The sequence below is a fragment of the Acomys russatus genome, chromosome 8, assembly GCF_903995435.1.
Source record: "Acomys russatus chromosome 8, mAcoRus1.1, whole genome shotgun sequence".
NCBI classification, from domain to species: domain Eukaryota; kingdom Metazoa; phylum Chordata; class Mammalia; order Rodentia; family Muridae; genus Acomys; species Acomys russatus.
In genome coordinates, this window is record NC_067144.1 from 6,486,647 (window position 1) to 6,509,026 (window position 22,380).

A 22,380-nucleotide genomic window follows, 5' to 3' on the forward strand; every position below is an offset into this window, starting at 1 on the left:
AGATCTGATGTCCTTTTCTGGCCGCCACTGGCACAAGGCAGGCGTGTGGTACATGTATATGCATGTTCACTTCCCACAACTACGTCAGGTGGCTCACACCCGCCTGTAATTCCAGTCCCAGGAGTATCCAGTACCTCTGGCACCTGCACTCCCCCATATGTATATGTACATGTGTATATATGGGGTGCCTGTGATATATATATCCACATATCTCCATATATATGATCTAGATATCTGTATGCGGTGGGGGCAACATTCTGAGTGCATGTTTTTCCACAAAATGTATCTGAGATGAAAAATATTACTGGATAATACTCCCTAAAAATTTTAATATAGACATTTTTATTTCACAAATGTTTTTAATGATCATCTAAGCATTATTTTATAAAAGGAAATAAATTCAGGTGTTTCCTGCTAGTGACAGGAAGATTTAGTAACTTGTTTCTTTCTAGAATTAGCAAATAACAGTCATTTAAAATTTTATCTTTCTCTCCTTTAGACCTTTGAAGATTTTAAAAATGACAAGCAAGCTGTGGAATACCAACAGCGTATTGTGGATATTTTATTGAAAGTAAGTAATCAAAGACTGAAAGTCTTTCTATTGATTGGTACTACAACAAGCTAATTGCTTTTTTTTATAGCAGGGTTTGAAATAATCTGTTCAGTTGAGCTATTTGGTGCAGCACTAGCATTATATTATGGTGTTTGGTCCTCAAAAGCTGAGTAGAATATTAATGATTAATTGAAAATGTGTTAGGCTGGGTGCTGGGCTACAAGTTGTGATCGTGAGAAATGCTCGCTGTGGTGCCTGCTTTGTTAGTACGGTGTGTAAGAGTAGAGACAGCTTTAAGACGTGACTAACGCCAAGAGTTGTCTCTTCAGCCTTAGTTGGCTACTGTGGTAGGACCATTTTCCGCTATGGTATTAAGGTGATGGGTGACACGTAAGACCTATTTTCAGACCCGTGCTGTTGCTATGAGTGCCTGCAGAGAGAGACATGCCCCGTCCCTGGTGTCTGTGCAGCTCTTCAGAGGCTCCGTGGAGAGCTTACAGTTGTCAGTCTTCATCTGCCTGTAAAACGGAGGTTCCTTCCTTTTAGATTATTTCGGTCTTGAGGCCAGAATTAAATTGTCTTTCAGTTGTATGTAGCATAAACACATTACATCTGTGTTAATGAATTAATATTCATTAATAATTAATATTCTTTGTAATATGCAGAGCATGTACACAGTATCTCTCTCTCTATATATATAACATATCATATGAATTCATCTATTTATTAGCCTTGTGTGGTAAGTGGCAATGACTATGAGAATAGAAATTTTGAATTATTAAATAAAGCCAGTTAAATCCAGGTAGTACATATAAAGAATTTTCACCTAGATTCCCAGACAGTCTACCTATTTGTAACCCTGCCTTTATCTATCTACTTTTCTGTTATCTCTCTGGTAGGTCAGTTGGAATTAAATTATATCTGTGAGATAACTCAAAATGACAGTAGTTTAGCTGTGATAGAAGTGTAGCATTCTTCCTTAGGCTGGAGGGAGGCAGCCTATCCATGGAGCGGCCTGAGCACCCCCAGAGCCGAGCTTGGTTCATTAGGGTTACCCTTGGCACCCGGCTTCTGTCTGGCTCAGCGTAGCTGCCCAGAGCCAGCTGTTCCTCTGCAGTTAAGAAGCCCACGTCACAAAGACACAGAAGGAAATAGGGCTTGAAGGAAACGTCTTTGAAGTTGTGCACCACAAATCTGCTTATGTCACATTACCCAGAACTTTGAGGAGTACTAAGAGACACTGAAGCACTCAGGGTCACGATGTGCTCAGGTACAAGGTAGGAGGAAGAGTAGACGCTTGAGCGTACATTACTGCAGTTTACCCTCAGACAGACCTGGGGCTTTATGAAGAAAGAGGCTTACCCAGCCCACAGTGTTGGAAGCAGAAATCTTAAAACTACGTAAGCTTCCTGTTTGGCTTCCAGTAAAGGTCCCCTTGGCCTTGCCACAATGCGGTGGATGGCATCATGGTACCAGGGAAGGTGAGAGGGAGTCAAGAAGTCAAAGACATAGGGACCAGCCACACTCTTTATATGACAGTTCCGCGTTAATCTCATCCCAGTGACGTCTTCAGTCACCCAGTTCCTGCCCACTAGACCCCGCCTATCAAACACCCACCGCCTTTCCAAGTGTGGCCAAGCTTGCACATCATATACCTTTGCGGCACAGGTGCATCCAAACCATGGCCTCACATATAGCAATTTTTGCTATATCCATCACGGTGGTTTAACGTGGCATCTAGGATCCTCCATGTTTATAGTCCTTGACTAATATAAACTGATTGCTTTTCCCATCATCCTCTCCGCCTCCACATGCATGTCATTCTTCACCTGTGTCGTCATCATCATCATCTTTGCATGGGTTGTCTCTCAGCTCAGCCCGCCATGCCTCTTCCCTCCCTTACTCTGTTAGATTTTTGACCATTTTCTGTGTCCTCCCATATGGCATCTAGTTTGGTTAGAGCAGGAACTGCAGATTGGTAGTGGTATTTAGTATGTTAGTTTCACTGATGTTGTTGTCCTGCCTTTAGTATATTCAAGGAGACTGTCGTAGCATGCCCAGAGCATGAGCTCTGCCATGCCTGGAATCTAGTAGGTGTTTAAGAAGCATTTATACATTAGTTGGTTGGAATCTGAATTTAAATCTCTCCTGGTTTGGTAGGATGATCCATATGCAGAGACTGGAGCTCCAGAATCCCCTATGGCTGCTGGGGTTGCTGCTCTTTTGTGTTGCCACGATAACACTCACCTTGAATCAATGAAGAGAGAACATGGAGGTCACTGCTCTCTGGTGACAGGATGTACTCATGTGTTGGAGTGTGCTTTGGAGGGAGGCGTTGAGTGTGGGAGAGCAAGTGAGTGGCAGGGTAGAGGAACGCGGGCTTGTCGTGTGCTGTATGGTTACAGACAGAGGGGTGAACCCAACACTAAGCGATGCCAGGAAAGTGTGTAAGCATGGCCTTTGGGATATTTTGGAGGAAAAGAATGGAGACATTGGAGGATAGAATCAGCTAGACATCGCTGAGTTGGCAAACGAGTCAGTTGTGAATTGGAGCTGCTTTTGTACAAGGTGTGTGTAAGGTCAGACAGTTTGGACGGGCTCACGGCTTAGAGATCGGAATCCTAGTAAAGGACCTGGGCACCAAGCAGGGAGGTGACTGAGCCATGGAAAGCTCTCTGAAGATCGTGGGCTGGGACATGTGCTGTGTGTCAGAGCTGGCTGGTGGCGTAGATGCTCAGGGAGTGCATGCTGGAGTGTGACTCGGGGTTAAACTTCCTGACAGTCTAGCCTGGCAGTGATAGTACACACGTACAGCAGGAGGGCTAAGGGAGGGCAGGTGCTCCCAAAGTAAGAAGGACAGACCAGGCCCCAGGAGACATGCACAGCAGGAGGGCTAAGGGGGGGCAGGTGCTCCCAAAGTAAGAAGGACGGACCAGGCCCCAGGAGACATGCACAGCAGGCAAGGTCTCATATGTTGTCTCTGAATGGAAGATAAAGGCTAGAACTTGGAAGCCTCACAGTGGATGTGCTGGGCTTTATACCCTCTCCTGTGGTAAATTCACCCCAGCTAATCCACCACGACAGCCCTCGACAGTGCCCAATTCTCAACCTCCAGTGTTGCATTCTTTCTCTGTTGGTGGCAAGATTATCCACCTACTGGTCATGCTCAGAATGAGTCTCTATTACATCCTCCATATGTAGGAACGCTTGTGCTGGCTGCTTTCTGCACTGAGCTCCCACTCTTATTGCTGCTGCTGCTGCTGCAGTCCAAGACCCTCTTCCTCCCTTGGGCCCACTCAGCCCTCACAGAGTGGTCCCCTCACATTCTTCCTGCATCCCCCACTTGTACACGGGCTCGTTGCCCCCATCACAGTCCTGATCACAAGCCACTCTCCGCCTCAGCACCTCTGGCTGTCCCACAGTTTGTGTCGCATGTTCCCCAGTCCCGAGGCTGCCATCTGACTTACCCTTCTCCCTCTGCTTCTGCACCCGGTGGAGCTTAGGGTTCCCCCGCCAGAGTCCTGTTTTCCGACACACACACACACACACACACACACACACACACACACACACACACACACATCATTGTTTTCTCTTCTCTTGATTAATAGTCCTTGGCAAAGGTTCTACTGTAGACTTCAGGGCTTTGCTTAGAAGCTGTTTCTTATTTTCTTGCAGATTCCTTCTGTAACAGTGAATCTAATGTGCTGTTGTATGTGGGTTTTTGCTTTCTTTTTAAACATTGGGCTTCCATGTTTTTGTGCCTTTATAACGATGGGATTTTACTACATCTTTGAGGATGTTTATCTGACTCATCTTCCTTCTTAGTTTGTAATTCCAAATGCTGCTGCTCAGTCCCCTTCTCCATTAAGGACAGGATCCCAGCCAGGGAATGGTGGCACCCACAGTGCACAGGTCTCCTACCTCATTTAACATGGTCAAGATAATCCTCCACAGGCAGGCAGGCCCAGAGGTCTGTCTCCCAGGAGATTCTAGGCTCTGTCAAGTTGACAATCTATGCTTACCAGCACAACTCCCTCAAGGGCCTCTGTCACAGCACCATATGTACTCCATATATACAATGGAGACTTAAGACATGAGAACAAAGTTAAACCAGGTGAATGGCTGTTATTGGAAACCTGCTGTATGTGGTTGTAAAAGTCCATTCACAACCCACCAACTGAGCAGAAAGCAGTCACCTCGTGAAGGCAGCTGCACCGGCTTCCTTCCAGGGATTCCTTTATTGTTAAGTTATTTTACTTTTAACCCTAAAACAACTTTCTTGTTGATAGGTGTGTGTATGTGCGTGTATTCATGTGTGCATGTGCACACACACTTGCACACTTTTACGTTGAACCAGATTGAGTATTGCTAAATGGCTTGTTTTGCTCACCAGGTTATGGTGGAGAATTCAGATTTTACCCCATCACAAGTGGGGTGTCTCTTTACGTTCCTCGCCCGGCAGCTCGCAAAGCCCGACAATACCTTGTTTGTGAACAGAACCCTCTTCGATCAAGTGAGTGTCTTTCACAGCGACCGTGGAGCTGGTTCCTTCTGTTCTCCACACATAGGCGAGACAGCCTGCTGGGAACTGTGCTCAAGCCTGGGTCCTGAAGGAGGGGTGTGTGTTTTCATGCTATGCTCTGGGTGGTACGATTGTCCTCAGTGCCTAGCATTAGAGGAGTATGGCTTATCAATATTGTATCTAATAGTTATTTGGTTGCTCTAGGCTTTTAGAATTTCTTGCCTTCTGAATTTGCTAACTCAAGAATCTCTTTCACTGATGGGAAGACCATATTGGTCGTCTTGAGAAAAGGCTACTTTGGGAGGTCTGAGTTTCCTCATAAACGGCTTTGACTCTCCAGGCATTCCTCAGTCACAGTCAGAGCGTCCCCTACATGTCCACAGTAGTGTGAAGACCACCTTCTGTCTAGAGAAGCCAGTGCTGATCATGCGTTGTACTGAGGACTCCCAAGAGCCAGGAGAGCCCTGTGTCCATCTATTAAGTTTTCCAGAGGTTCTGAAGTCAGTCCATTTATCCTCATTTTTTTTTTCAGAGAAAGCCCAGAAAGATTAAATAACTCATCTAAAGCCAGGCTTGGGGTTATTATTTCTAGCAAAAATACTATTATGTGTAGGCTAGGATTCAGATCCAAGCATCCTGACTGAAGCCCATGCCTGCTGACCGTGGCATTAAGGGACTCAGAGTGAAGCACTCCCAGCCCAGTTTCTCCGTAGTAAAGGAATATGTATAGGGCACATGCTAAATTGTTGGCGTCCTTGAAGCCTGATGCATATGGTAGGCCATCAGCTGGGACAACAGCGCACACGCTGGCGTTGGCAACAAGTGAATGGGCGTGAGCTGCTGACACGGAAAGATAACTGCCGCTGTTCCCTTTGGCCAGGTCCTTGAGTTCCTCTGTAGCCCCGATGATGACTCCCGCCACTCTGAAAGACAGCAGGTATGAACACTAGAACTTGCAAAAGATTGTGGGAAACGTCTGTTGTGCCTACTTTTGCTGTTGTTGTGGTGAGAAGCCCTAACAAAAGCACTTCCAGAGAGAAAGCGTTTATTTTAGTTCACATGTACTCCATCACGGCTGAGAGGCAGAGAGGGCGGATGCTGGCCCTGGGCTAGCCTTGTCTTTTTCATGCCATCCAGGACCAAAGTGCAGAGAATGGTGCAGCCTCCCTTTAGGGTGACTCTTTCCAGTCAGTAAACAGTCAGGATGACCCTTCACAGGCCTGGCCAGAGGCTAGCCTGACCAAGGTTCCCGCCTCCCGCTGTGCCCACAGGCATGCTGCCTAGACGGAGCAGATCCTGCCAACCAGCGCTTCACACAGTCTGTGAGCCAGAAAGCTCTTGTGTGCCAGCGTCACTGTGTGTACGGGAGATGATCTGGACAAGCTAACTAACCCATAGGAAAGTGTGGACGGCCCTGGCCACTGAGCTGCAGTCTGCGTGGCACGGTCTTCCCCCTCCTTACATAGCAAGTCAGTGCCTAGCGTGCCCCTCCAGCTCACTGTTCTGTCCCAGACCCACAGAGACTACAGGATCCTGAGTGCGGGCACACTTGATTTGGGGCGTATCCTAAGGTGCTGCTGCACAGAGGGCTCCATTCTGCAGACTGGAATCCCACTGCTCCACCACCCACCCCTAGTTAACACTGGGACAGTAACTGGCCACCACTTGTTTTTCTTCCTACCACTTTCATGAGGGGTGCTTTAAAAACCTATAGACTGCGGGCTGGAGAGATGGCTCAGTAGTTATGAGCACTGTCTGCTCTTCCAAAGGACCCGGGTTCAAGTCCCAGAACCCAGATGGCAGCTCGTGACTGCCTGTAAGTCCAGTTCCAAAGGATATGATGCCTTTACAGTAATGCACATAAAATAAAATAAAATAAAAACAAAAAAACTATACACTGAAATTATGGGTACTGTCAACCCGCCTAAAATTGATACCAGACTTTGTAAGTAACTAAGCCCCAGGATTTAGAATTGTGACTGTCGAGCTGGCTTTCCTGGTCAGCACACAGCCCAGACTCGGAGCCTGGGGTCAAGAGTGTAGACTGGCAGCAGTGAGCCCTTTTGTAGTTCTGCTGTGGCCCAGCGACCACTGCAGGAGGCTCAGAGAACAAGGCAGCATATTGGTTTCCATTAAGCTACACTGAGGACAAATAACAGAGAGGGAACTTCATGTTTACACCATTTGTCTGCAGCAGCGAGGGCAGATTGTGGCATGCAGGGTGTGTGCATATAACCTCTTAGGAAGTAGATGTGACCAGGTCTGCACACAGATAACCGCAGCACCTTAGCCATGTTATATACAGAGGTGCCCATTTGGATGGCTCCCCTCCTCAGCTTCTGAAGTAGTGAAAACTGATGGAATAAGTTGTTCGAGGTCACAATTCAAATTGGCGACTTCCTTCCCCTGCCAGCCCAGCACTCCGTGTACGGATTGTCCCCCTGTTACACAGCATTTGCTTATGCAGCGATGTGTTCATAGTCAGCAGTTAGCTTCCCAAGTACAGTTCCAATATGAATGTTGCCATTTATATAAATTTGTGTAAATAAGCAAGGCGAAAGTAAAACAATTTTATTCTCTCATCAGTGAAGTGACTGCTTCTCCCAATCAGATAACAGGTTGTTTTTTTTTTCTCTCTCAGTTAGCATACAAGATAACGGGTTTCACCTCAGTGTTCTCATAATGTACAGTATTGTACATCGCACACCCACACCTCCCCACAGCACACACCCCTGCCCATAACCCTCTCTCGTCATTCCTCACAGATAAGACTTTTAAATTAGAAAAAAAAAAACCCACTGATCTTTTTCTTCCTCTTCGCAGTATAACGCCTACAGACAGACACGCTTTAAAAATGTTACATGTGTTGGCTTCGCGTGTGTGTTTGAGCATGGGCCACAGGGCATATGTCAGAGGACCGCTTTCCGGACTCAAGTCTCTCCTTCCACCATGGACCAGGGACTCCGTTGCCAGGCGTGGGGGCGAGCCCCTTTACCTCCTTGCTGCCCCAGTCATTCACACTTTTAAGCTTAACTGGCCTGTTAACATTTTCTTCACTTCCTTTACCAGGAACTGACCACTGTGTCTGTCAAGGGACCAAAAGTAAACATTTCAGGTTGTGGAGGCCACAAGTGGGTCTGCCTTCTTTTGTTTGGCTGCTTGTTTTTACAGTCCTTCAAAAAGTGAGATTCTTCAGTAGCATTCTGATGATCCACAGGGATCCCAAGATGGCTTGCTTAACCTTCCCATGTGTTGCCACTAAACATGGAGCTGCCACTCAGATGTCGCCGTCACGGGCTATGCCCTGGCAGCCAGAGTAGCCAAACACCACAAAACGTTGGGAAACGATGAGCTCCGAGTTTCATTCCCTTTGCTTGTAACATGCATAGTTAAAAGTTAGTTTAGTGTTTAATACCGTTGAGTAAGTCGCTTGCAAAAGTCCCTGCTGATGTCAGCGGGCAGCGAGTAGGTAAGACCGGCTTCAACACACTCCGTTACTTTGTTCCGAACTGACCCAACGAATGGGTTTCATTCTGGTTTGTTGTATATGACAGTACATCCCAGTGCTCCAGATAGATTAAATTTGGGCCTCGAATGTAATTTGGATCGCTTTTGTTCAACATCAAAATAAAAGACAAAAGTTCTCACTGAAGGTTCCTGGGCACCGTGACAAGGCTCATACCTTTTGAGTCCTGCACTCGCTTGCAGGCCTGAGATCCTAGCTGCACAGCTGGCCTGCTTACTTTATCTCTGGCCACGATGGTGAAAGTGATGTGCCCTCCGATAGATTTGGCTTGTATTGTTTCTGCTTTTGTCTTTGTTTTTGAGATGAGGTCTTTCTCTGTTGCCCAGGCTAGTGTACAATTTATGATCTCCTGCCTCAGCATCGTGAGTCCTGGGATGATATGTGTGCACCACGATACCTGGATTAAAATGTCCCCTTGAGACAAATCTTATGTGGTTCAGGCTGGCCTTAAACTCACTGTGTAGCTGAACATGACCTTAAATTCCTTATCTTCTTGAGTTTGAAGAATGTAGGCATGCGTGTGATTCGTGCACCGCTGGGAATCACACTCAGAATTTCATGGCTGCTAGGCAAGTCCCCTGCCAGCTGAGCTGCCTCCCAGCCCTGGAATGCGCCATTTTAAGTCTAAAGTCCAATGGCATGGAAGTCATTCCACCATCTGCAGTCTGCGGATACTCCACCTTCCCAAATGGAGCTAGAGTCACTCCGAGCAGTACCTCCTAGTCCTCCCATTCCTGGGCCCCCGGCTGCAGCCATTTCTTTCTCTCCCGTTCTGGTTCCTCGTGTGAGTTCAGTCATACAGTGTTCGTTGTCCATCTGTTTGGTCGTGATTTCATTAGCACAGTATCTTTAAGGTTCGTCCACATTGCACCACATAGCCAACTTTTCTTCTGTTTTGAAACCAAATAATTTCTGTTAGTGTGTGTGTGTTGTGTGTGTGTGTGTATGTGTGTTACCCCATTAGTTCATTCATCCCTTGACAGATATTTGAATTGTTACTATCTTTTGTGTGTTATGAGAGTTGCTGATACACACACACACACACACACACACACACACACACACACACACAATGTTTAATTAAAATAATTAGCATGTAAAGCTAAACACTGTCCATGGAATAGATTTTACAAACCATGAGACATAAGTGTGCCAGACGACAACTGGCTGGGCTGGGGAGATGGTGCAGTGACTAGGGGAGCAGGCTTCTCTTGCAGAGGACTCGGGGCTCCCATGTGGAGGGGTCCTAGCACCCCTGTGCTGGCTCACAGCCACCTGTAACTGTAGTTTCAGGATCCAACACCCTCTTCTGGCATCTGCCTCTCCAGGCGTGCACATGTGGTGCATGTACACATACTCACACATACAAAATACAAACAAACAAGACTTCTTAGGCAGGTATATGTAGATATTTTGAGGCGAGTGTGCTGTGTGGTGCTGCGTCTGAAAATGCTGTGGTGTCCCTTCCGTGTTGAGAAGCAGAGTCACCGTGCGGCAGTGAAGGCTGTCCCAGTTGTCACCAGGTGATAACACACGACATAAGAGGCCATGGGCTGCACGGCTGAGCGGGCTCTTAGAGAACTAGGAAGTAAAACAAACCTCCAAGTGTCTTTATCATCTGTTTTAAATCTTCAGGTCCTTTTAGAGTTGCTGCAGGCTGGAGGCATAGTTCAATTTGAAGAGAGCCGGCTCATCCGCATGGCAGAAAAGGCTGAATTGTGAGCTGCGTAAAGCTATCTATTAATGTTCAACAGTATTGTTGTTTCTCTAAAGTGAAACTTAGTTTATTTTGCATTTCTGCTGTTTTAACTAAGAAAGGGCATTCCATTAACAGCCTCAGTGACAAAAATGTAAGCATGGGAGGCTGGGGTTTTTGTTTATTGCCTTCCACATGAATTCTGAAAATTAGCAAAATTTACGGAAAGGTATAGCATAAATTTTAAAACGCACATTTGCTTTAATGTGAAAGTGAACAAGCAGTCTGCCTGTGCACCCCACCCCCCCATCTATTCACATGGCTACTTTTGGTGTTTTGAGGCAGGTTCTCACTGGGCAGCTGCAGGCTGTCCTGGAGTGTGCTCTGTAGATCCTGCATTTTTCATGTTGCTGTTTCTGCCTCCCAAGTGCTGGGACCATACATAGGCCCAGCTCTAGGTTTTTAAAAAAATGAATTTATCTCTCGTGTTTATTAGATTATAACAGTTGTGTTCAGTAGAAATGATAAAATTTAGCATAGTAAATAAGATACAATGTGGTAACACTTATTTACCTAGTTTGTTATATTTAGTTTTGAACAAACAATATAAAAAATTTTTCAAATTACTGATACCTAGTACCAGCTATTTAATTGACACGTTGTCTCTTTAAGGCTTTTGTTAAAATAGCATTCAGCATCATCTTCAGGCAGTAGGTAGAAGAGAGGCGGGCTCTCCTTTCTCTTAGACACATAATACAGGCCAAGTGCCCTTATCTGACATGCATGGGCCAGGTTCTAGGGGTTTTGCCAAGGTCAGATATCTGCATGTGCTCTATTGTGTCCCTACTGTCGGAGGCGCCCTTGTCCTACAAACCCTTAGACTGTATCTAGCACGAGAAATGACACCACTCCCTTTCACATGCTTGACCAAGGTTCTGAATGTCAAACGCACATCACTACCTGCCTATCGGCAACTGAGGTCTGTTGTTTCCACATTCTAGCTATCAAATCTGTGAGTTTATGTATGAGCGAGGACACCAGTATGACAAGATCATTGATTGCTACCTGCATGACCCTTTGCGAGAGGTAAGTTCAAAGACTGCTTTACCTCCTTGTCTGCCCTCCACAGCCTCTCTCCCCCAGCTGTATGCACTTGGTTTCTGTTGAGATTCTGCTATAACTAGAATCTATATTGCTAATTTAACATGTGAAGTTCCTGAGCTCTGAGACAGACACTGAGAGGAACCAAATGTAGACTATGGACTGTGCTGGGGAAGAAGGGTGGGTGTACACAGCAGGCAGAAATGAACTCAGAGGGAGGGAGTGTGGGTGAGTGGACAGGGCGAGGTGGACCCCTCAGGGAGCCGATGGAGCTCCACAGGCATGAAACGAGAATCAGCTCAGATGGAGCGTTGCTGACAAGGGCAAGAGAAATTTGGTGTGAAATTGGGAGTGCGGACACGTGTTTCCCAGAACCAAAGTATGCTGCTCGGTTAGGTCACGGAGCAGATCAGGTGTAAGCGCAACAGGGTCACGGCGTTTTAAGAGTCCGCTCCAATGTTCAGCACTAGTTTTTCCTCCAATGCCACAAGCCGTCTCCAGGTCCAATGGCTCTTCTTCTCCTAGCAATGCGTGTTTATGGAGACTGGTGCCGCCAGCAGCAGTCGCCAGGTTCTGCGTGGTGAAGGGATGAGTGTGTTGTCTTGTGCTCCACAGGAAGAAGTCTTCAACTACATCCACGACATCTTATCCATCCCTGGCCACAGTGCCGAGGAGAAGCAGTCTGTGTGGCAGAAAGCGATGGATCACATGGAGGTACTGACTCCAAAACCTTAAAATGTGTTCTTGACAGCTTCATGTTTACATAATGAATTTCAGTCGTTTTGGGGGCTCTTTCTCCTCTCATTGCCCTTCCTCTCTCACTAGAGCCCTGCTTCTCAAGTTCCTCCTCCTCCTCCTCCTCTCGTGTCTTCCTTTTGTGTGTGACCCACTGAGTGCCCAGGTATGGTGAGAGGTTATTTACTGGAGCAATGACTGCACCACTGAAGAAAACAACACCCTCCCCCAACTACCATTACTGCTGTGGTCTCTAAGGGTGGGCGGAGCCCCATGGGCCCCTCCCTCCTCCATCCAGGATGAACCCAGGATGGCTCAGTGTTGTGCAGATAAGCGCACCTGCAGTGAGTTCACGAGTGCCATGTTCAAAAGATGTCTTTTTGCTGCACATCTCCCCTTCCTCTGGTTCGTACTTCCTCCTACCCCTTCTTCTGTGATGTTCCCGACCCTCCACCACTTTTCTCAGCGCTGTAGTTAGGCCTGGGTCTCTGCATTACCCCCACCTGCTGCTCTAAGATTTACTAATGAAGGCCGGATTCAACACTAATCGCCAGAGACCAGCTAGAGCTGGGGCTGAAGTGTGGGTGCCTTCCCTCCCTCAAATTGTGACCAGAGCTGGGGTCCATCAGACTTTTAAAACTTTACCATTTGAACAGGCGTTTTCCATGTTAACGTTTGCTAAGCAGGTAGTGGCCGGGGTCACAGGAGTTTGCCTCCGTTCTTGTACTCTTCTTGGAGAGGATTAAGCAAGATACAGAGAGAACGGTAAGCTCGGTTAAAAACGGATGATAGGCTGGGGAGATAGCTCAGGAGATAAAAGTCTGGTCATTTGGTGTGTCCTCTGAATATCTATACTGACACACACTAACAGACACACATACACATACCAGACACACGTATATATGCATATATATATACACATGTTTTAAGAAAAATGGACTCACAAAGGCCAATGTGTTCTATTCCTGAGAAAGAGGACCCCCTGGGGTCTGGAGTCCACTATTTCGCTCTGGCTGACAGCATTCTTTCTCTGACTAATGGGCTTACAATGTCCATCTCTAGAGCTGTTCACAATTGGTTCAACTAGTTTATTCCTTTTTGAAATTTGTTCAAGGCCTTAATGATCTCGTAGCTGTCTGCTGGTTAGCATAGCCTGTTGTCCCAAGGTAAAGATGTCCTATAAAGGCCAGAGCCTCTTACCAAGCTGCACAGACAGACCAAGAGTAAAATGAGAGCTGTCGTGTAGCCCCTCCTCTGACTCAGTCCCTTGGGAGATAAGTCCTGTTTTAGGGGAGACATCGGCTATGAAGGCTGGCACTCGGTCCCTCGGGTGATGTTTAATCTGAGATGACCACACTCTCATGTGTAGGACTGAGAACGCTGTGTGTGTTTGTTAGTGAAAACAGCTTCCTGTCAGCAGTACGAATGTGTCTCGGTGAAAAAACCCAGTGAGAACTTCCTGCACTGTTTTAGCTCTTCGCTCATTTTATTTTCTTTTTCATCATTGTCTTTGAGTCTCCATAGTACATCTTGGCTTATTTTTCACCTTACCTCATCTGCATCAGGCAGTATCCGTTAGAAATCTCAACCTGAAGCCATGTCTATCTGCTGCACGTGGAACGTGATGAGCCAATCAGTGAACAAGGCGCCCTATCGGGGAAGCAGGAAGTGTTTCCTGTTGGATGACCATCTTCCCCTCACATCTGAACACTTTTTTCACCTTAGACATTAAAGCTGTGCATATAAACTACGGAGTCTTTCAGTGCTGGAGAGATGGCTGGTTGGCTGAGAGCACTTGCTGCTCTTGGAGAGGACTCAGGTTTGGTTCCCAGCACTGTGTTGGGCCGCTCACAACTGTCTGTAATCCCAGCTCCAGGTGATTGGGCCTCTGTGGACACATGCACACATGTGGCATTCACTCACACAGGCACATAAGTAAAAATAAATCTTAACGGGGCTGGAGAGATGGCTGCTCTTCAGAGGCCCAGGGCTCAATTCCCAGCACCCACATGGCAGCTTCAGGAGTTCTGACCCCTTCACACAGATACATATGCAGGCAACGAGCCAGTAGACATAAGAAAAATATATCTTAAAAAATATATGGAGTTTTTATTGAAAGACTCCTGTGTCTTCAGTAATATACAATGAACAAGAACACAGGAAAACATTACATTGACGTTATACACCGTGTAAACTTAGAATCTGGGGAAATCATCTGGGCATTTATTTATTTATTACAATCTAATGCAGATGTCATTAATCAATGCCATTAACCTGTGCCTCTTAATACTGTAACACGTGTACATACAGGAATTTACTTTATTTTTCAGAGATCCGTGGACCCCTCTCCCCAGAGGCTATTCTTAGAGTGGGACTCTGTAGGTCTCAGTGAACTAGAGCTGTCTGTCCTACAGAAGAGATTGTCAGTTACCATGCCTCAGCAGTATTCGGAGTGCTTAAAAATTCAGATAGATGGACCTCACCTAATGCTAGCAATTTTTAAATTTCCCTCCTGATCACCTCTATGACTATTCACTGTTCTTTGGTGTCCTGTTCAGGTTCTGTGAGGTTTTGTTGTTTTTGTTTTTCCTGAGTTCTTTTTCTTGTGATCAGACAGAATGCAAGAAATACGAATTGATGGATCCTGGTTTTTAATCTCATATGCTAGTGTGGTTCTTTTCATTGGAGAATTGAGGCCATTAACATTTAGTAATCATTGAAAGGTTTGCATTAATTCTTTTCATGTTGTTGTTGTTGTAATGTTTGGGACTTTCCCACTCTTTTTGCTTGCCTACTATTTTAGTGTAGTTTATTCTTCTAAATGACGTCATTGATGGGTTTCTTCTTCTCTTCAGTGTAAAGGATTCCTTCAGTGTGACCTTGATGGTCACAATTCATTCAGTTTGTCTACCGCGGGAAGTCTTTTCTTTGTCCTTTGTTCTAGTCTCTGTTGCTGTGATGGACACTGGCCCAAGACAACTTGGGGAAGGGAAGGGTTCAGTAGATTGCAGGAAGCTCAGCTAGGAGCCTGAAGCAGGAACCAAGACCACGGAGAAACACTGCTTGCTGACTTTCTTCCTCTGCCATCTTTTTCATACAAATGTAGCCCACCCCTCAGCCCCAAGGGATGGCTCCATCCACAGTGTGTTGGGCCCTCCTGCGTTAATTAGCTATTAAGAAAAATGCCTCGCCGGGCGTGGGGGCGCACGCCTTTAATCCCAGCACTCGGGAGGCAGAGGCAGGCGGATTGCTGTGAGTTCGAGGCCAGCCTGGACTACAAAGCCAGTCCAGGACAGCCAAAGTTAACACAGAGAGACCCTGTCTTGAAAAACCAAAAAAAAAAAAAAAAAAAAAGAAAAATGCCTCACAGACATGCCCAAGGAACATTCTGACAGGCAGCTCTATGCTGAGTTCCCTCTTCCGAGTCCCTCAAGTTGACAACCAAGACGAGCTGTCAGGAGCCCGCTCACTGCTTGTCAGGCTGGCCCACTAACACATCGTGCTTAGATAGATAACTTTCCTTTTTTGGTTTGGACCCAAGATCTCCTGTTAATATTAATGCCACAATATAAGACACAATCCCAGCAGCGTGGAAGTCCCAATTCTCGCCGAAAGACTCCAGTCCGTCTAGAGTGTCACAAGCCAGGCCGCCATCTCCTGCAGCTGCTTTCAGCCCTCTCATCTCTCAGTTCCCACAGAGTAGCTCGTTAAGCTGAGCGCTCCATGCCTTCTCCTGCCCAGAGTTCCATACTCCTCCATCTTCCCACAAAGCCTCAGGCTCATCAGAGCAACAACCCACTCTCTAGTACCAGCCTCTGCTCGAGTTATTTCTGACGCTGTGCTGAAGCACCGACTAGAACCAGCTCAGGGAGGGGAAGACTTACCTGGCTTCCAGGCTACAGTTCAGCACCAAAGGAATAAGGTGGGAACTCACCCCGAGACACCACACTGCTTACCGGCTTGCTTCTCCTGGCTTGCTCAGCTGTTCCTTTATACAGCCCAGGCCCACCTCTCCAGGGTGGTACCTTCCATGGTGGGCTGGTCCCTCCTACATCAATCACTCAAGAAAATGGCCCCTTACACATGTCCATGGCACAGGCTGTGAAGACAGTTAGTTCTTCAGTGGAAGTTTCCTCTTCTCAGGCGTGTCAAGTTGACAGTCAAGATTAGTCTTCAGTTATGAAGAAAGGCTCTTCTGGAAATAGTACTGTAGGTTGGCAGTTAGTGATTGACAACACAGAACACATCTTTGCATGCATCTGTGGTTGACTGCTGTGTTTGGACAAAGCGTTCCCACAGAGAGAGGTACAAATCGAAAGGCAGTGTTCTGGTGGCTTTCCACTCAGTATAGACACCACAGTGAAAGCTTATTTAATCTCACGTCCAGGCCATAGTTCATCATCGAGGGAAGGCAAGCTGATAACAGAGTCCATGTCAGAGACATCCCCCTCTCCCCTTACTAGGGGACTGACATGAAGCCTGAGCTGCCCATCTATATAGGGATCCTAAGTCCAGTCCATGCATGGTCCTTGGTTGGTGCTTCAGACTCCACAAACCCCTCTGGCCCTGGTTAGTTGGCTCTGTTGGTCTTCTTGGGGAGCTCCTGTCACCTCCAGGTCATTTACTCCTTCCTCCCTTTTCCACAAGACTCCCTACGCATCACCCAATGTTTGGCTGTGAGTCTCAGTGTCTGTTTTGAACCGCTGCTGGGTGAAGCCTCTCAGAGGACAACTCTGCTTGACTTCTGTCTGTAAGCATAGCAGAGTACCATTAATAGTGTCGGGGGTTGGCTCTCTTCTATCGGGTGGGTCTTGGGCGGGGCCAGGCACTGGTTGGACATTCCCTCCATCTCTGCTCTATCTGTTCTTTCTTTATCCCTGCACATCTTGTAGGCATGCTAAGTTTTGGGTTGAAGTTTTTTGTGGGTGGATTGTTCTTCCCCTCCATCCACTAGGAGTCTTGTCTAGTTAGAGGGTGTCCTATTCAGGCTCCATGGTCCCTGCTACTAGGAGTCTCAGCTAGAGTTCCCTTTATATCCTCCCAGAGGCCTACCCTGCCTTAGATCTCCAGCTTGTCACAGAGATGCCTTCACCACCACCACTTCCTCCTCCTCCTCCTCTTCTTTTTGCAATTTTATTTATACTTTTCTATGTACATGCAGTATCTGAGGAGTCCAGAAGATGGCATCAGATCCTTTGGGACTGGACTTACACATGGCTCTGAGCAGTCATGTGGGTGCTTGGAATTAAAACCAGGTCTTCTAGAAGAGCAGCCAGTGCTCTTAATTGCTGAGCCATCTCTTCAGCCTCTCAGCTAGCTCACCTGTCTGGGCACCATGCCACCCTCGATGGACTGGGTTCTTCCACATTAGTCATCAACTTAAAAACCAGTCAAACCCATGGATTAGTCTCATCTAGCCAATTCTACAGTTGAGATTCCCTCTTTTCAGAGAACTCCAGTTCGTGTCAAATTGACAAACCAAACCAAAACCAAAGCAACAAGTAGCCCGTGCAGGCAGGTGAGAGAATCGCAGAAAGGAGAGCTTGAATCAGCAGCCAGAAGCGCCGAGGGAGGTCAGGGAGACACAGGCGCAAACCTTAGATCTGATAGACATGAAGCCTGTTAAAAATGGGCAACTAACAATGCCTAAGACTTTAGTCTCTTCAAGACGTAAAAGTTGCTTTCCACAAACAGTTCTGGCTTGCCAGTCCATCCTGCAGCAGAGGTGCAGCTAGGGTCTTAGCTAAGGACCTCACAGCTGGACCACTCTCATTTGAAGCTCAAGCACGAAGCTCCCTGACAGGAATCTAGGGAGTATTTGCCTCTCTCTTCACCCGTAGCTCCCACAGCCAGGAGCCAGACTTCTGTAAAGCTTTCGCTGTCTAGACCGTCTAGGGCAATTAAAAAGCCCACTCCTGATTTACAGTAGGGGCCGTTCCGACCATGCTGATTGCTAATGTGGCCCTTAAGTTAAGGCCCAACGATGGTATCCAGCCTCATATCTGTGAGTAGCTATCCAGCCTCATATCTGTGAGTAGCCCGCTAAGTGTACATTGACAACGGCCTTGCTTGTCTTTTCCACTGACTACAGGAACTGGTGTCCCTGAAGCCCTGTAAAGCTGCGGAGCTGGTCGCTACTCACTTTTCGGGACAGATTGAAGTAGTCATTGGACAGCTTCAGGTGAGGGCCTGGCATGGGAAAGGCAGCAGTACCTGAGGGCTGGGATTGCAGCTAGCTCCCGGGTTCACGGGTACCGCTTAGTAGTAGATTTATGGGGCTGTGCATGCATGGGTGTGTGCGTGCATGTGTGCGTGCATGTGTGTGTTAGATGCGATGAATGTGTGTATGTGTTAGATGTGGGGTGTGTGTGGTGTATGTATGTTGTATGTGTCCTGTATATGTGTTGTGGGGTGTATAGATGGGAGCAGCTGTGTGTCTGAGTATTGAAAGGAAGGGGCTCATTTTTGCATGGTAAATACTGACAGTCAAGAAACATCTCTGAAGCTCTAAGCTACACTGCTCTAGAAAGCACAACCATAGAAGAGCCTCCCTAGGTTTTTGTTGGTTTTTGTTTTTGTTTTCTGTTTTTGGCTTTAAGACCCACAATCCTATTCTGCTGATGGTCCATCTTACTTATCCAGAACTCTGTCGTGGCTTCTTCAGAGGTGGCTGCGTATGTGGTGAGTGCTCTGTGAGAGTGCTGTGTACAGGGCCTGCAGTCCCTCATTGTTGCCACCGCTGTGCCAGCATTGACTTGACTTATTTCCATGATGGCCAAAAGGGAGTGCTAGAGAGATCGTTTGTAGTTCCTTGACTTTTAATGCAATTTGCTCCTGAAGAATAAGTCCCCAGGACCCTTGGAATGAACATTAAGCTATAACCAGGAGGAAAGTCACGTAAAACAAAGTAAAGCAGCGCAGGGAGGACAGGACATGAGGACTGACGGAGGCTAATGACCGTATACGGGTCAGTGTTTACGAGAACCAGCATGCATTTCTGTGCTGTCATACATGCTTGTGTATATGCACATGAATAAACGTGCACATGTGTGCATGCACGCGCGCCATGTGCCCCTTTTCAGTGTGAGATCCAGCTTTAGGTTTTGTGCGTGCTGGCAAGGACTCTGTCTCTGTGCTACAACCCTAGCTATGGATAGATTTTAAAATATAGTCAAAACTATACTACTCTTTTACTTTGGATGCCCCCTGCTTGATACAGAAGAAATTTGAATACATAGAAAAAAACCTCCATTTTTGCTTAGGCTTCTTAAGAATTTAGAAACTGTATTAATGTGGTATAAGAATTTTTAGCTCATTTAATTGCCACTACTCTGACAAGGGCAGGGAAGATACAGCTGAGGTTGAGTGGAGTGGAGTGGTTTGGTTTGGTTTCCACATAAGGAAACTGAACACTAAGTGTCACGTGGTCATATAGCCAATGAATGTTGGATGTAGAATTTGGATGTTATGGTGTGCTTATGGCTAACACTTTGCAGTTACGGTTGATTCTGTTTCACAGATGAGTGGGCTTTGGAGGTTGTTGTTAATTTGGACCTTAAATGCCCCCTCCCCCAACCCTCCCCACCAATAACCGTCTCACAGCAGGTCCTGGCGAGAGGTGGAGGCCAGGGAGTCAGGCTGAGGCAGTCTGAGCCCAGGTCCTAGTGCTGGCCGCTGAGTCCCTTGTGCTGGGGCCAGCTTGCTTGAGAAGGGTCCATCTGAGGTAACAGGGTATATGTATCCTCCCGCACTCAAAAGTGAAGCGATCGGCACTGTTGGGAGTCCTCAGAGAGCTATGTGAGGCCCTGGAGACACTGGCGCCTGCCGTTCTAAGGGGCTATCTAGAGCGGTTCTTCAGCATTGCACAACTTTGGAAATTCAATATTTAATTGTACTTTTTATTTTTCTATTCAGAACCAGGTTTTGCTTTTCAAATTTTTGAGGAGTCTTCTTGACCCAAGGTATGTTAATAAGCTTTGCCTTTTGTAATACACACGTGGAAGGGTGGAAAGAACGAAAATGGCGTTAAGATACCAGCCCCTGGCATCCAAACAGTAGACTAGTTCTTTTAGTACATAAGCATATACAATGAGTTCCCACTGGTGTAAGTTACAAAGCCCCACATGCGGACTGCTCCCTTTAGGAAGCACCAGTTTCTATCTTAGTTTCCCCAGCCTGCCCTCATTCTGTGGTGTGTATGGGGGTAAACCCCCAGTTCCCAGCCCACCCGTCAGTTTACTAACCCTCACTCATATGTTTAGTTTATATTAGCTTCTTGGTAGTGTAGGAAGGGAAGTTCCAATGTGATTGTCAGTGCTGCTCTAAAAATACCCAAATCACAATGACGCAAACCCCAGGAGATGATGGAGTTAGCAGTGGGTGTGTGAGCGAGTGGGGTCTGCATGTGGGATCCTCAAGCTTGACTGTGACTAGGTGGGGCGTGGTGATGTGCAGCGTCCTCTAAGTAGCTCTCTGGGTGCTGGGTTACAGTGAGCAATTTATGCAGGTGCATAATAAGGCAGTGCAAGCATGTACCATACCTCACTTCCTTCTCCTCTCGTTGGCCTCTCTGTCCCCAGGACAGTTCTGCTTCTACCGTCCTGTCATCTGTACACACATGATTTTATGCAGCTAAGTCCAGAACTCAGGAATAAGAGAAAACATGCACACTTGTCTTTCCAAGACTTAATTTGTTTAGTGTGATGCTCTCCATTGCATCCATTTTCCTGCAAGTGTTACGACTTGTTCTTCTTTGTGCTGAACAAATACCAGTGTGCATATAAAGCATGCTTCCTTCTCCGTTCATCTGCAGATGGCCACCTGGACTGCTTCTGTCACATAGCTATTGGGAATATGCTACAATAAACACTGATGCAAATGAGCATCTCTGTGATGTGTTAGCTTAGAGGTTTTTGGGTCACATGGTGTCTTAGGGTTTCTACTGCTGCGATGAAACACCATGACGAAAAAGCAAGTTAGAGTGGAATGGGTTTATTTGACTTACATTTCCGTATTACTGTTCATCACCAAAGGAAGTCAGGATAGGAACTCAAGCAGGGCAGGAGCTTATGGTCAGGGAGTGGCGCTTACTGGCTTGCTCCTCTTGGCTTGCTCAGCCTGCTTTCTTATAGAATCCCAGCCTACCAGCCCAGGGATGCCACCACCCTTGATGGTCTGAGCTTTTCCACATCAACCACTAATTAAGAAAATGCCCTACAGGCCTGCCTACAGCTCAGTCTTAATGGAAGCATTTTCTTAATTGAGGTTCCCTCCTCTCAGATGGCTTTAGCTTGTGTCAAGTTGTCATGAAACCATCCAGCGCACATGAGGGTATTTTTAGTGTTTATCGTTGAGGAACGCCCACAGTGGCAGAAGTGCTTTCTACTCCTCCAGCAGTGTGAGCAGCTTGTCTTTTATCCTCACCCTCTCCAGCACTCGCTGTCTCTTGTCCTGACAATTGCCATTCTAACCAGGGAAACATGGAATCTGAATGCAGTTTTTATTTGCCCTTCTCTCTTTTTCTCTATATTTATTGGTTATTTGTTCTCAATTTGAGTTCTTTGTATATTCTACACATGGCTCATCTGCAGGGGTATAGCTGATAGAGCTCTCCCGTTCTGTACGCTGTCTCTTCACTCAGTCTGTTTGTTTTGATTTGCAAAAGTTTTTTTTTTTTTTTTCCTGTCAAGACAGAGTTTCTCTGTATAGCCTTGGCTGTCCTGGACTCACTTGTAGATCAGGCTGGCCTGGAGCTCACAGCGATCTGCCTGCTTGTGCCTCCCAAATGCTGGGATTAAAGGCGTGCGCCACCATGCTCCTGCTTTTTATATGTTGATTTTGTATAGTACAACTTTCCTGAAAAGTCTGTCAGATCTGTATGTAGAGGAAAAAGCTGTCGGTAACTCTCTGGTTAGTACAATGTTGGATGTGGATTTGTCGCGTGTAGCTTTCTGTTTGTGTGTGTGAGATGTGTATGTGTGTCCTCGTCTTGTTTTGCTGGTGGAAATCCCAGCCTCTTAAAAGTGGCTTTTGTAGCGTTCCTTTCCTTCCTGTTTGTGTGACCAATTCAGAAGTCTTAGTCACAGATGTTCCTTAGCAGTTGGTAGGATTCAGACTGATGTCATCTGGCCCTGGCTGTCCTAGACTCGCTTTGTGTACCAGGCTGGCCTCAAACTCACAGTGATCCGCCTGCCTCTGCTCCCTGAGTGCTGGTGTGTGGAACTTTTTGTTGCTGCTTCAGTCAT

General features: G+C 46.7%; 1 protein-coding gene across 1 annotated transcript in view; it reads left to right on the forward strand.

The window, feature by feature from the left end:
- Window positions 1-22,380, forward strand: part of Vps8 (VPS8 subunit of CORVET complex) — a 187,881-nt gene that overhangs the window by 86,816 nt on the left and 78,685 nt on the right. Inside the window, exons 27-34 of the mRNA XM_051150738.1 lie at window positions 500-571; window positions 4,950-5,069; window positions 5,959-6,015; window positions 10,240-10,322; window positions 11,302-11,386; window positions 12,017-12,115; window positions 18,228-18,317; window positions 20,051-20,097. Of these exons, the coding sequence (XP_051006695.1) occupies window positions 500-571; window positions 4,950-5,069; window positions 5,959-6,015; window positions 10,240-10,322; window positions 11,302-11,386; window positions 12,017-12,115; window positions 18,228-18,317; window positions 20,051-20,097 (653 nt within the window). The remainder of the gene's footprint in view (window positions 1-499; window positions 572-4,949; window positions 5,070-5,958; window positions 6,016-10,239; window positions 10,323-11,301; window positions 11,387-12,016; window positions 12,116-18,227; window positions 18,318-20,050; window positions 20,098-22,380) is intronic.